This window comes from Paroedura picta, chromosome 2, assembly GCF_049243985.1.
Source record: "Paroedura picta isolate Pp20150507F chromosome 2, Ppicta_v3.0, whole genome shotgun sequence".
Taxonomy (NCBI): Eukaryota; Metazoa; Chordata; class Lepidosauria; order Squamata; family Gekkonidae; genus Paroedura; species Paroedura picta.
The window spans coordinates 148808729-148823601 of NC_135370.1; the positions used below are offsets into that span (position 1 = coordinate 148808729).

The 14873-nt window shown below is 42.6% G+C and overlaps 1 protein-coding gene across 2 annotated transcripts in view; it reads right to left on the reverse strand.

Moving 5' to 3' along the window:
- Positions 1-6271: 6271 nt before the first annotated feature.
- Positions 6272-14873, reverse strand: part of AREL1 (apoptosis resistant E3 ubiquitin protein ligase 1) — a 32890-nt gene continuing 24288 nt past the window's right edge. For both annotated transcript variants that reach the window (XM_077323235.1, XM_077323236.1), the window contains exons 12-20: positions 14062-14137; positions 13461-13570; positions 13006-13185; positions 12758-12883; positions 12495-12624; positions 12354-12412; positions 10833-10922; positions 9414-9589; positions 6272-9206 (exon numbers count right to left, since the gene is read on the reverse strand). In XM_077323235.1, the coding sequence (XP_077179350.1) occupies positions 9104-9206; positions 9414-9589; positions 10833-10922; positions 12354-12412; positions 12495-12624; positions 12758-12883; positions 13006-13185; positions 13461-13570; positions 14062-14137 (1050 nt within the window). In that variant the 3' untranslated portion in view covers positions 6272-9103. The remainder of the gene's footprint in view (positions 9207-9413; positions 9590-10832; positions 10923-12353; positions 12413-12494; positions 12625-12757; positions 12884-13005; positions 13186-13460; positions 13571-14061; positions 14138-14873) is intronic.

Genomic DNA, 14873 nt, shown 5'->3' on the forward strand with positions numbered 1-14873 from the left:
TGGCTCCGAGGCTGACAGCTGACCCTGGCTGTTAGCGATGCCGCAGCAAAGCCCTTGCCAAAACAGCGCCAGAGAAAATTACCCTGCCTAACTAGAAAGATGAGAGGCAGCCAAGGGGAATGAGCACACCACCCAGGCCCCCAGAGAACAGGAAAGAGCAAGTAGCCTTGAGGCTAGCATTCCTATCCCTGACCTGGCCCATGCCAAACTGTTCCCTCTTCTAAGGCCATGATCTAAACCCCAGCAAGAAGAGGAGGGCAACCACAGAACAGAAAAAGAGCAACTGCAGATAAGAAAGGGATGGGAACACCATCACAAGCCCATTTAGGATAATCTTGGTAAAGTTCTTCATTTACCTAATTCCAGTATTTTAACTAGAACATTTAAGTACATCCCTTGTTTTTAAATATCTATAACTGGAGCCATGGAAAGCTGTCCATATTATCTTTCTGTCTGTTGCTTTGGGGGGCAGGGGTGGAGAGAAGAGGGAGAAACACTAAAAGAATTTGCCAGTCTGGCCAATGTCTTGTTTTTCTATGTTAATGTTAGAACTAAAAGAACTGTAGGGGGAAAACATCCGTAACACAAGATTCCTTGCATTACTGCTTTACTTGCAAACACAGTTCTAGTAAACTGTAAAGACAAAAGAATTTCATACTTTTATCAGTTATTTTCCACTGTTTTATAACCCTGTTTACATTTTTGAAACTCTTTGCTTCTCTTCATTTGTGACAGCTGAAAAACCACAATAAAATAGACTAATTGTAGGAATGGAAAAAAACAGAGGATAGTGTAACAAGGGCTTGCAATTAATGGAGCCTCTACTACGTCGGTTTGGATGGTGATCGTGCCATTAACTGTGCTTTGATGCACCATAAATATGATTTGATCTTGCTTTAGGCATAACATTTCAACAGATTTTTAATTATGCAGTATTTTGTTAATTATGCAATTTTGTTGATGATGTAATATTATGAAAGACAAATAAACAAATGTTCGTGGTTGTGAAATTTTGTTCTGTGCTGTCCTCAGTACTTGACAGCTCCATTTTTTAAAAAATGCAAGCATTCAATGAGCAAGCCAATCCCTTGCAAAACACACAATTCATATAGTCTTTCAAAACAACTGTGCCCTGAACTCCCTTCTATCTCAGAACTGGGGGGGGGGGGGAGAGACTGTAAAGCAATCCTACTCAGAATTTTCAGCATTGGTTAACAGGCAAAAGTAGTCAGACCTCTTACTCTCGTGGCTTCTGTGGAAGAGCTCTTGGGTACCATTTTCTTGTTACCTTTATTGCTTCCAACATCTGTTGCTTGCTCAGATTTGCCTAACTACTGATACATCAACAGCTGTAACAGCATTTGCTAGTCAATAACAGAACTGTACAGTATAACATATATTCTTATTTTATATTTACATTTATGTTCCACCTGATCTCCACCAACTCAGTGTGGATTACAACAAAAATGCATATACAATTTCAGAAATACAAAATAGAATTAAAAACATTAATACAGGACTAGATATTTAAATTGCCCATAGTGCTTTTGTCTCTCATAGGGAAATAGAGGTGAAAATGCCATGGTCCTGTGAGGCCAGTTTAATCTCCTTGGGGCTGGGGATCCTGAGCACGTTTTGCTCACTTAAATGTCATTTTTTGGGGGGGAGGGTCATAATGGGAAAGGTGGTCCCACAGATACAATGGTCCCAGCCGGTTTAGGGCTTTGAAGGTGAGAATTAAAACCTTGAACCTCACCCAGTCCTCAATCTGGAGTCAATGCAGCTGGGAGAACACAGGTTGTATATGGGCTTTCCATTGGGTCCCAGTGAAAACTCCTAAACTTTCATTCTAGACCAGTTGATGCTTCTGGAGCAGCTTCAATCGTAGCCCTGCAATAGGGCAAGTAGCAGTAATCTAACCTGGAGGTGACCAGGTCAGATGTCAACAGATAGGATGTCAATTGTTGCAATGATAAAAGGCCTGGCAGGCAACATTTGGGACCTGGAAATCCATAGAGAATAAGGCATCCAGAGTCACCCATAGACACTTGACAGTTGCCAAAATTGTTAGTTGGACTCCATCAAGAGTCAGGAGTTGTGGCAACCCATTTGGGGCATGCCAACCCAACCAAAGGACCTCTGTCTTAGTTGGATTTAACTTCAGCCAACTTCAGCTAGGTATCTCATCTACACTTATATAATGTAAAAATGAAAAGATAATTCATGATTATATTCTGACATCTGACACCAAGTTGACAGACTCTAGGGAATTTAGGGAAGCTAAATGCTAGGGAAGCGCCACCCTCCCAGTGGCATGCCCCAATATGAGGGGTTCCACAGAAACTACACTTGGTTTGCCAGTTCTTGCATTCACATACTAAAGTGGCATCTGAAATATGTGAGGAAAGCCCTATGCATTGTTACATGCCCTTCATTTCCTTGAGTGGTGAAACATTACAGGAGCCAGCCAGTGCTCATATGAGTGTTTTGCATTTTAGTTCATTTACAAATGTAAAAATAGTGCACAGGTTCAAGCAAAGAGGCATGCCCATAAAGTAACAGATCCACTGCCATGTATCAAATCCTATGATAGATCACGTACCAACATGTTGCTTCAGCTAATTCACCAGAGTCTTGTCCACTTCTGTCTCTTCCAGAATTGCAGGCTGCAGAAACACCTGCCCTTTGTTCAGCTCCATGGGTGCATGTCACCTCTTCCAAGCACAGATGGATGTTTGGACACATTTCCCAACAGTTTAGGCCCACTGGGGGTACCCACTGTAATTCAGAAGCATTACCTGTCTTTGTTCATAGGTTCTGGTTTCTGTAAGACAATCCACTCTCTACACTGAATCCCCAGGATGGACCGATTTCCTAATTCACACGTTTTACTGTTTGCTACCTCCTGAACCCTGACTGGGTAGAAAGGCAGCATTAAAATGTTTCAAGTGATAAATATGAACAGTTCTTTAGTATCGTTTTTATGGAAGAAAAGCACTCGTGTTCAAGAAGACAAAAGAAATTCGGAACAAGTGCCTTTGCATCCTGGCTAACAGATTCAGACTCTGCTGAGCTTAATGAGATTAGGCCAAGCCAATTTTTAGTAAATTGAGAAATGGGCTCTCCCTTCAATTACCTTGATAAAGTGCCCTCTTTGACGCCATGCTTTCCAGGCTCACATAAAACAATAGACAAGTTAACTCTACTGTAATTAGCAATTTGAGCTTGGAAACAGCTCAAGTAAAATGAAGTTGTCATTCTTTGATAATAGTAGCAAGCAATTGCCATTATCAAGATAAATTCTAGTGCCAGGTACAATTAAGAGACACAGGCAAAGATCCAACCACCCCCCCCCAAAAAAAACATGAAAACTGTTCAGTACTTCGAAAGGGGCTTTGGATTTCTTTTGATTGGCAGTCCCCTATTGCCGCATGGCAAACTGCTTTGATATTAATGTTTTAAAAACAATGCTAGACAGAGTCCCTGGCCAGTTTAGCCTGGAAGAAATTCACCTCCCGATCCCAAAGTGGCAATTGGCATTTTCCTGGGCATGCAAGAAAGGGCCACAGGAGCCAAGTTAAACTGTCTTGTATTGTTGGCTTCGATTCAAAGTACTACAGAACTTCAATGCATTTTTCTGCCTCCTGGAAACACTGGCCTCCAAGATACCCACTCTCCTTCCAGGAACACCATGTTTGGAGATGTAGGTCACCTTCTTCCTCTATCAGGAGTTTGGGTTTAGTCCACTACCTTCAGAAAAAGATGCCTGCTAGGACAAATATAAAACTTGATTCTTGGCTTTCTGCTGTTAAAAGTGACTATTTTAAAATTTTCATTTACTATTATTGTAGATTTTGGATAAATGGCAACTGGTTTGGCTTCTAACCAGATGTATTTAGCTATGTTCAGAACACATCAGAATTATGTTTAAACAGAGGCTCATGTAACAGCTTTTGATGCCTTTAGCAATCCTTATGAGTATCCACCCTTACAGAGATGTACTTGTCAGATGTGCCAACATCCTTGAACACCCACCCACCCTTTAGTCACAAATCTGAGTGGTAATCATATTAGGATACAGAATGAAAGTCTCTTGACATTGCACATGGGGTATGTATCTAACAACACTGAAGCTTCAAACAGAATCACTATTACCTGCTTACAGTCACCAATATGAAGGAGAACCCTTGCTCCACCTCTCAACATCATCTGGAAACACAAAGTTAATATACTTTTCTTAGGCTCTGCCTGGGTACCAATAGAGGCTTCATGGTTACTCATGGTGTCATCTCAAAGCTGAGCATACCACAGCGATTTATGATGGATACAAGATTGAGGACTGAGGCAGAGTTATTCTAGAGGAATTATCACACATACACAAACAACCCCTTCTAGCATGAAATAGCAGACAGCAGCCAGAAGTTCCCTCCAAAAACTGGCTTTAAACAAACAAACAAAAAAGAGCCCCATTTTAAGCATAGGCTTCCCTCTAGTGGCCAAGTGGCCAAGAAACAGCAATGAGCTTTTGCGCTTGAAATGTAGTTAATTCATCTGGGAATTTCAGATACTATTTATTTTCTTCTGCATCATCCTTTTGATCATCTAAAGGGCTAAGATTGCGAGGGAAAGACTGTGTCATGAAATCAGCACAAAAGAACACACAGAAATGGGCACTTCCCCAAATCTTCTCCACAAACATCTGGAAAGCTGTGTGAGTTAATGCTGTCAAGTCACATCCAAATTATGACAACCCCATGAATTAATCTCCACCCAAACATCCTCACTAAGAACGTTAGTCAGGTCTTACAAACTGAGGGCCATGGCTTCTTTCATTGTTAAGCCACTTCATTCTTCTTTTCCTGCTTTTCCTTCTTTTCAACTTTTCCTAGTGTTATCATCTGTTCCAGTTAGTCTTCTCATAAAGTGACCAAAGTATGACAATCTCACTTTAAAATCAGAGTCCAGTAGCACCTTTAAGACCAACAAAGATTTATTCAGGGCGTGAGCTTTCGAGTGCAAGCACTCTTCCTCGGATGTCTGAGGAAGAGTGCTTGCACTAGAAAGCTCACGCCCTGAATAAATCTTTGTTGGTCTTAAAGGTGCTACTGGACTCTGATTTTATTGTGCTACTTCACACCAACATGGATACCCATTTGTATCTAACCTCACTTTAGTCATTTTAGCTTCTAGGAAGAGATTGTGTTTGATTGCATCTAGACCCCACCTGTATGTCTATTTTATGGCCTAAAGTATCCAAAAAAACTCTCCTCCTATATAGTATTTCAAATGAATCCACTTTCTTCCTTTCAACTTTGATTGTCCAACTTTCAGACCCATTCACAGTGTTGGGAAATACAATTATCTTGGTCTTTGTCAGTGATATGTTGTTATACTTAAGACTCTTTTCTAGCTTCTTCCCTCTCTTATAATCCCAATTCACAGAACATAGCATGTTACAACATAAAACATATCATACCTATTCTTACTCACCTACCTTGGATGCCACTTACTTTGAGACCTAATTCAAGGTGTTAAACCTCTAAACCCCTAACTTGCCTGGGCCCTGTATACTTAGAACAGCATAACCCTTCCTCTTAACAAAGTTGAGAGCAATGAGTGTTTGAGACTCTCAAACACTCAAATTGAGAGCGCTCTGCCTGGAGCTGGTAACTCATTTTGCTTGTGCACTACAGTTGCAGAATTTCACTTGAATATGACTTTTTTGTTGCACAATACATACTTTTAAAATATGTTGCAAAGCTCAATATGGCTGCACTGCTTCATGCTTATTCTAGGATTGCTATCTGTCTTGATCAAATAGCCAGTTTCCCTTATATATAGGTTGGACAACTTTCAATTCAGGAGTTCTACGATGCATATTCCAAGAGCCCTAAGGATTAATCGACAGTGTGATTATGATGAATACAGACCAGGCTATGGGTAACAGGTGTTAAAAAGCAATCACAAAAATCACTTGGGAGTGCAAGCCTACTGTTAGGAAGTAGGCAGCTTAGGCAACTGGAATGTTCCCAATTTAATGCTAGGGCCAACTCAAAACCCAGCAGCTGGAGATTAGACAAGGTAGTCTAAGATTCAAGCATGGCTGTCATTTCCTTGTAAAATCTCAGTATCACATAGAGTTTGTGCCATAACAGAATGTCAAGTACCAGTTCTAAAAGTATGAGGAACAGTTATTGTCACACTAGCTATTCAAAGCAGCCCTGCATGGGAAACAATTCAAGAATAATGATCATTATATGACAATCACACGTATTTTAAATATTTTTATTTATTGTACAAACTATTTACATCTATTGGAGACACAGAATCTCATTGGAATATAGTCTTAAGCTAGCTAGCTGAAAACAGGCCTGTCCTAGCTAAAATTAATAGGCATTGGTTTCTAACACATGCAAGAAAGTTCTCAGAGACAGGGCATGACCAAGGCCCTGTGGTATCCATTGCAAGTCCAGCACAAAGAGACCTATTTTGAGACAGTATCATGAGGTTAACCTCTATCTTGGAAACTGACACACATTAGATGGAACAAACAAAGACCAAAAAGGAATTTCTTCAAAATTCACACAAATACACACGATCAATGGCTACAGCACAGCCTGTACCATGTCCCCACTCTGGAATCCGGCAACATACAGGGGGTAGGAAAGAACAAGAAGCAAAACCAGATCTTCTGCACTGAAGTTATGAAACCCTGCTAACAAGGGGGATGCAGACCCACACAGAAGTATTAGCTATTAACCTAGCTGCAGCCCCCACTGTTCCAACTGTGCTTGTGTGTAAAGAAAGTCCTTGGCATCTATACAGCTGCAAAAAGGCAACAAGTGCCAAATACATGTTATTAGAGGAGAGTGGTTTCAAGCAGAGGAGAACTGCTGAATTACCAGCCACTCAGTCCTTAGTATAAAAAAAGGAGAGGATTCCTGAGGAAGATGTAGCAGAACCAACTTCAAGCCATGGCTGAAAAAAGCCTTCAATAGATTAGGGAACAAGACAAAAGCCTAGATCAGTAACAAGCAGCTCCTTCCCAGCCATTCACTGCAGCATCACCCGCCTTTGGCCCCCAGGGTTGTCATAAGTCAATCAGGAACCTCAACTGCACTCTTTTGATATAAGTCACCTTTAATGCAACAAGATGGCATAAAGATGCTCTCATAACACAAGTGACTTGCTTTCAAGAGAGCTTCTGCTTGAAGAAAGACATCTGCCATGAAGGAAAATACAGTGGTGGTCTCTAAACAAGCCCCCAAAGGGAAAAGACTCCCTGAGCTGTCCCCAGTACTCAGAGTACAAACAATTATTTTTGGCAGAGTGATGGCTTGTACTTCTGTACAGATGCAATATGCATTCACCCAAAGGAAAAAAAATGAAAGCCTGCTTTGTCCCCTTTTAAATTGTTATTTCACATTTTTAAAATATGCACAATTATCTTTAAAAAAAATGTAAATCTGTCATCTCAAAAAGCTATAACCATAGCCTATAGCAGAATGGTTGAACTGAAAAAAACTGGCACCGCTGTAAACTATTTTTAAAGAGTTTGCTTTTATGAGACACCAAATGGAGATTCCAGCCTTGGGGGGGACGGGGGAATTCCAGTCAGTCACAGTTGTTAGCTCCTCTCACTAAACAACCTGCCACCAACATCTCTTTGACCTCAAGAAATGCACTTTAGGTACCAACAGATTATTGACTTTACAATCCACTCAGATTTTGGCTTTGCTGACGAAAACTCACTGGACCGCCAGCTAGGATCCCTGAATTCCCACTCCTTTATTGCCAAGGAAATAGGAGTGGTGGAGAGGATGCTGTCAGAATTAGTCAAGAGACATGATACATGGCGGCTCCCACTGTCCCAAATAGCGTGGAGTGGGTAGTGCAACATGTTGCCCTGTGGGCCCACCTGCTGAGGTGCCTGTTATGGACAGCTCCAGTTTAATCCCCATAAAAACAAATGGAATGCTTGGGAACACAGAACACAGGAGAACTGGACAGACAGGAGGGCACAGGTACCAATGCCTGTGACATACTCTGCATGAAGTATGCTAACGTAATAAACCCTTACTACCACATGGAAGAGGTAGACACCGGATCCCATGAAATGGGAAGGAGAGACTGAGGAGTTAAACTCTATCTGATACTTATCACCCCAAATTGTATTTCTATGCAAGCAGAATTTTGATTCACAAAATTGCTGCTTCTTGAGCTACTGCTGTTTCTTCTACGGTACCCTGGAACAGGCATTGGATCTCAGGCACACTTACATTCATCCTCTATGGTGGAGGGGGGGAAATTTCCTGTCAGCGTTCATAACCACTGTCCGGACCAATGATTGGAGGAGGAATTCCTCTTCTAGTTCAGCCAGTGGAAGTCACTGGCTTCACTACACAAGTACATTCTGTAGCCAGTGCTTCCAAGACATAGTCCACTGCCACTGCCCCCGCCAGGTAAACACTTGGGCTCCAGTGACAGAAATGCTACCTTCCCTCTCCAGCAAGAGCAAGCAATGGCAGCGTGCAGTGCAAGGTAGCAGAGAATTTAAAGCCCTAATGGATCAGGCATCAAAAGGAAGGAGGGTTGATTTTACATCCTTCCACAAAACCCAAATTGAAGGGTAATTAGTTATGTGAAAATCTGGGCCAAGGCATGGAAAGGTATTAAGGCTTCCCAAAATCTGGGGATATAGAGCTTCACACTCATCTCTAAAACAACCAGAGTATTTTACATAAGAAACCTTCTGTACCAGATAGCAACTTTTGCTTATGGGATTCCTTCTTTAGAGAGCCACACATATCATACACTGTCAAAGGCAAGTCCTATACCATCCATCCCAGCAGATGCACCCCACTTCATTTCACATACCAAATTGAATGGAGAGAAAGCAAAGGGGGCAAGATGAGCTCCTATTAACATACTCCAGATGTGGGAAGGCCTCCATGTGACATTTGCTGATTGACATTCCTGGTTGCATGGTGCTGCTGCCCTGTCTCCACTACCCCTAAGATGGGGCATCAGAATGAGTAGTGAAGTGGGGCTGGGCTTTACCCTGAAGAACAAAGGAAGCTAGATGGGCTCCTCCCGGGGGGAATCAGAGCATGCCAAAGCCCTCACAGCCCTCACTGATGGCCAGCTGCAACATCTTGTGCACCTCTTCATAGGAATCATATGTGGGGAGGCACAGCTGGTTAAAACTGAAAGAAAAAACAACACTAGTAAACAACACTTGCACACTTCCAATAATTCCTAGGCAAGAGAATCTACTGCACTGGATGGATCTCAAAGAAGCATTAGCTACAAGATACAGGAAGGGGGGCAAGCACATTATCAACATGCAGCGAATTGCAGACACCTGAGATATACCTGCTCTCAATGTGTGACTACCCCAGAAGGTAACTCACCAAGTATGAGCAGTTGGCAGTGTACTGTGCGTTGGAGCTGCAATGATCTGGAAAGAGGGGCAGAGTGCGGCAAATCCTCCAGGAGGCAGCTGAGAAGAGCCGGTAGTGAACTGCAACAGCCTGGCCAGTTCCTCCTGTGTGAAACTGGAGACCACAGTCCAAAACCACCGCATAACCTAGAGGACACAGTATGAAAATAAGGGAACAAAGGCAACTGTACACCACAGGGAGAAGAAACCTGTTAAAGTCTTGCCCAGGCTAAACTTACATTCCTGTATCGTTTTTAGAAATGGGTTTTATCGATTTATGACATTTGTAGACATGTTTTTCTCCAGAGTAGGTAAAGCAATAAAAGTACATCATAATCATAAAAACAGTGAATAAATATTAAAATCATCAACAAATTCAATTATAACTGACTAGTTTCAAAGCCCCTTTATAAAAAGGGGTTTTGAAAGGGGAGAAGGCGCGTCAGACCGGCAGGGAGGGAACCCCCAGCAGCCGCGCTTCACGCGACTGCTGGGGGTTCCCTCGGGTGGCGGTCTGACCGCGTCAGTCCGGGAGCAACTGCAAGCCGCGCTGTGCGCGGCTCGCAGTTGCTCAGGCTGGGAATCGGAGGGACCAATCGGCAGGCGCTTCGCGCCTGCCGATTGGTCCCTCCGATTGTCTGTCGTGAGGAAGGGTCCAACCCGGACCCTTCCTCATCACGGACAAAGCCCACCTCTAGGGGGCTTAACGAATTATTTAGTCCGTGGCGCCCATGGCGCCACGGGCTGTTTAAAGATGATTCTTTTGGGTGGTGGAGTAAGATATGATCCTCCACAAACATGGGAATTTGTTTCCTTTCCCCAACTAAGAATGAAACATAGGAGCATACAGATAGCTTTAGTCTTCATTTAAGAGAGATTGTTTCCTTGTAAATTACTTAAACCTGGGCTAAGTAATATTTTAAATTTACTTTTATTTCTTGACTTCATTATACCCTTTCTCTTTGACGGGGATTCAAAACAGCTAATCAGCTCGAATCAGCCATCTCAGGCTGGTTCACAGTACTTGCAAGTGAGTCTGAAAGGTATGTGAGAAGACCCACGTCACCCAGCAAGCTTCCATACATAGCAGAGTTGGCATTCAAACCTGGGTTTCCAAGATCCTAGGCAAACACTAACCCTAACCCCTAGCAGAAAGCACGTGTATAAACCAAATGTGCAAAGAGCACAGATATATTAAGGGACAAAAGACTTGATAATAAACAAATGTAACAAGAGCTTCTGAAAAGATATACTTAGTCTCATCTTTTCTCCAGTTCTTGTGTTTTTTTTTAAATCCAAAAAGCTTCACTACCTTGACAACAGACACTGGCTGCCCCTTTCACAAGTGGAGAACAATCTATTCATCGTGACTGTGGCTTACCCCGCTTACCTTTTCTCGGAAGTGCCAGGAGCCACCCACCACCACAGCATGTGCTTTGAAATCACAGACACTGATGTCTCCAGTACCACACATCAGCAACTGATGGAAACAAAGGTTAAGTTCTTCAACAATACACCCAAGAAACCATCATTTAAAGCAACATGTGGGATCTGGGAACTCAAACAGACCACCAGAAGATACACAGCTTGTAAGCTTATAGTTAAAAATAACAATAATTGACTTGGACAAAATCCAATCCAAAACATTATAAGTTGGATCCAATCCTTATTTTCTACAGGAGGAAAGGCATTTCCATTGGGGGTCGGGGTGTATTTTTCCTCACTAAAGACCCTCACATTATACCAACACCATTCTCAAGAGTCTCCAAGCTCTGGCAACAGTATTTCAACAGTAGCATTGTGCTGACAGGGGAAGAGGAATTCTATTCTGCAAGTGGAGCTCTGATTGCAGCCCTTTGGACATAACCCATTGTCTAAGGTTCCGTCTCAACATTAAATCTATAGGACTCACAAGCAAGAGCTATATAGGTTAGAATGCCCCCTGCTCCATCTGCCTGCAAAGGATAGGTGCCTCTTGGTGCACTATAACTATACAAAGCTGCTTGAGTCAGATCATTCATACATCGGTGTCTACTCTGACTGGCAGCAGTTCTCCAGGGTGGGAGGCAGAGAAAGACCTTCCCTAACACTTGCTACCTGAGATGCTTTTGCATCGAGATACTGAACACTGAACCTGGGGCTTTCTGCATGTACTTGATCACCAACACACAGCCCACACAAGGTGGTGTTGCTGGAGTTGCAACTTCACAGTTGCAGGGTTTAGGAAGGCACCTTGCAGCAGTGAGGGCATGGAATGGAAGATAAAGTAGACTCAGAAGGATCTACCTATTATGGGTGAAGATTTACTTGGCTTATATGGACAGTCCTGTTAGCAACTACAATTAAAGTTGGGGAAGGGGGTGAGGCTCTGCTTGCCATGCATATATTTCCAGCCTCAGTCCCTGGTATCTCCAGTTAAAAGGGTCAAGTAAGAAGAAGTGTTGGTTCTTATATGCCACTTTTCTCTACTAGAAGGAGTCTCAAAGTGGCTTAAAGTTATCTTCCCTTTCCTCTCCCCACAACAGACACCCTGTGAGGTAGGTGAGGCTGAGAGAGCCCTGATATTACTACTTGGTCAGAACAGCTTTATCAGTGCTGCAGCGAGCCGAAGGTCACCCTGCTGGCTGCATGTGGAGAAGGAGCAGGGAATCAAACCCAATTTGCCAGATTAGAATCAGTGCTCCTAACCATTACACCAAGCTGGCTTAAAGACCTATACCTGAGACCTTGGGGAGCCACTGCCAGTCTGAGTAGACCTTCATGGACTGATTCAGTATTAAGGCAGTTGAAAGTTATGTGTTTTATGCAGATATACAGCATTTAAGCTGGGATTTAAGCTCCTAATGACATTTATCTGAGACACACACAAAAAAAGTTTGGCAGTCTCAAAGACAGCTCTTCCCAATCTTACCTCTAGTTCATTTTCATCAAAAATAGCTAGAAGATTTTCAGGAACCAACTCATTGAGACCTTAAAGAGGATAGCAGAATGTAAATTTATTTAGAAAGGAAGGACCATATACACCAAAAAAGGGCACCATATACAACATTACCTTTCAAGAAATGATCCACTTCCTCTCTAACCTGATTGGCTAATCTGTACTGTGCAAGCAGATTCAAGTAAAGAATTTTGTTTTCATTGGTTACTGGTACTTGAGCACCACCAGTTACCAGCTCAATCACCTGAAACAAAGACAACTGTTCAGTTCATAAATCCAAATGATAAGAAATCCTAAATATATCTCTTCCCTCCTGTTTAAACACTGTTACTTTCCCAATTTGCCCAAACAGTACAATCTCAACCAGTGCCTCTCACCTTCTCAAGTTGGCCCAATTTGCTGTATTTTTCCTCAGCAAAGACTAGCTCCATCTCACTCACATCATTGTTCAAGATAAAGCAAACTTTTGATTTATAAAACTCTGGGTCATCTGTCTCAAAATACTAAGAGGAAAAGCAGTGTGGGAGGGAAGAGAGAGAAAAAAATTGAAATATTTGCCATGGAACCATGATTTGGTCACTGTTTCATACTCTAATCATTGCAAATATTTAAAAAGAGATGTCACCTTATAATGCATCCGCAGTCCTATAATCTGTGCCAAGAAAGAGCGGGTGAAACGAGCTCTCACCAGTTGCTTGTAAGCCCCTCCCAATGACGACTCATAGAGACACTTTCCAACCAAGCGCCCTGCAAATTCGTACACTTTCAACCGCAAATGAAGTGGCCTATTGGGGTTGGGGTGCACCTATAAACAAAGCCCATAGTTACAAATGTCATTACTTGGTTAAAGAAAGCACCTGGGAAAGCATCCAAAGCTCCTCCGATTGTACACCTTCACACCTTTTTAACACTGCTTGTGAGCTAAAGCTCAAGTATAAAGCTCTGTAAAAAGAAAAGGGACCATCTTCTAGTGTGGGTCTATGCAAAAGGATGTATAATTTAATTTCAGTGCAGAAGTGTCTGAATGGAAGCCACATGCAGACATGGCTTTTTCCACCAATGAATGTAAGAAACACTTACCAGTGCTTGGTTGTTGTCACTGAAGCGTGTGAAAAGTTGATTGACTGTGTCAAATAAAGCTTTGCAGATCAATTCAAACCACTCTCTGCGAGGGCCTCCCCAATCCAAAGCTACAAAATAGGACAGGTTCAAGACCAATTAGACCTTGCAGAAACCCTGACCCTTCCAGAAATCAGCTAACAAGAAATGACATCCATCTCTCTTCATAGTGTACTACTATCAAGTACAGTGCTCATAAACCATGATCCTTTAATAATTGGTGGGAGAAATCTAGTAATTCTTTTTTATATTGCGCAGTGTTTTTTAATTGTAAGCCACTTTCTAAAATCATCCAATATACTGAGAGGATGCCTCATAAATTAAAACTATAGTAGGACTAAAAAAACTTGAAGAGCTTTTGGCTTTCCTACATATCTACTATGTACCCTTAAATTAGCCATGTAGCCTATGCCCAATTTTTAATCGATAAAATTAGAACTGTTTTATATTTTATTTGCAAGATATTATGAAAGTTGTCAGAATTTTACAAAGCCAGACTCATCTTACCCCCTCCCCATTTTGCTTAGGTATACTGGCTCTTGTAGTGGGCAAACCAACTCACCTTCTTCATCCTGGAAAATAACTTCAAAGTTCTTGCTCCAGTCCGAAACAGAAAAATTCCGTGTTGCTTTCAGAGACTAGGAATATAAAGGGAAACATGTTAACAATAACTATCATTTCTGTTTGCAAATCAAGAGGTTGACATAAGATCTTAATGATGTGGGACACATCTTCTGGCGCACCTCGTCAAAGGAAATGTAGACGGACATGACATCCATCATCCTGCTTACGAAACATGCCAGAGGAAGAGGAGGGCTCAGCCAGCAGCCATGCTGGCCCATGGGGACTGGGCACCCACTTCGCAACTCACGAGGATCTTCGCAGCAGCTGCCCTGCTCCCAAGGCCATCGCAGCAGCCACACTAGCCCCTGGGGCCTGGGCAGCCGCTACGTGACCCACAGGATGTGGCAGGGAGGAAGGGAAGGGAGAGAGTGTCTGTGTACGTATGTTTGCTTGGAGGGAGGGGGAAAGGGAGATTGGGAAACCAACAGGTAAATGTGGAAATGGGAGGGGGAAGGGGAGAGAGTCTGTGTGTCTGTATGTGTTTGCAAGTGAGGGAGGGGGGAAGAAGCAAGGAGGAGGTTGGGAAACCAACAGGTAATGGAGGAAACAGGTGGGAAAGGGATTGTGTGTGTGTGTTAGGGAGGGAGAGAGAGAGGGAGGAGGCCCTGATCAAGTTGTTCCAGAGCAGATATGTGTCCCACATACCCTCTGAGAGTCAGACTGTCAGGACAATTTTTTCCCATGACTACAACCTTCAGCCAGTTAAACTCTTCCTGAACTATAGAGATCGTGACTATTTTGCAGTGGATT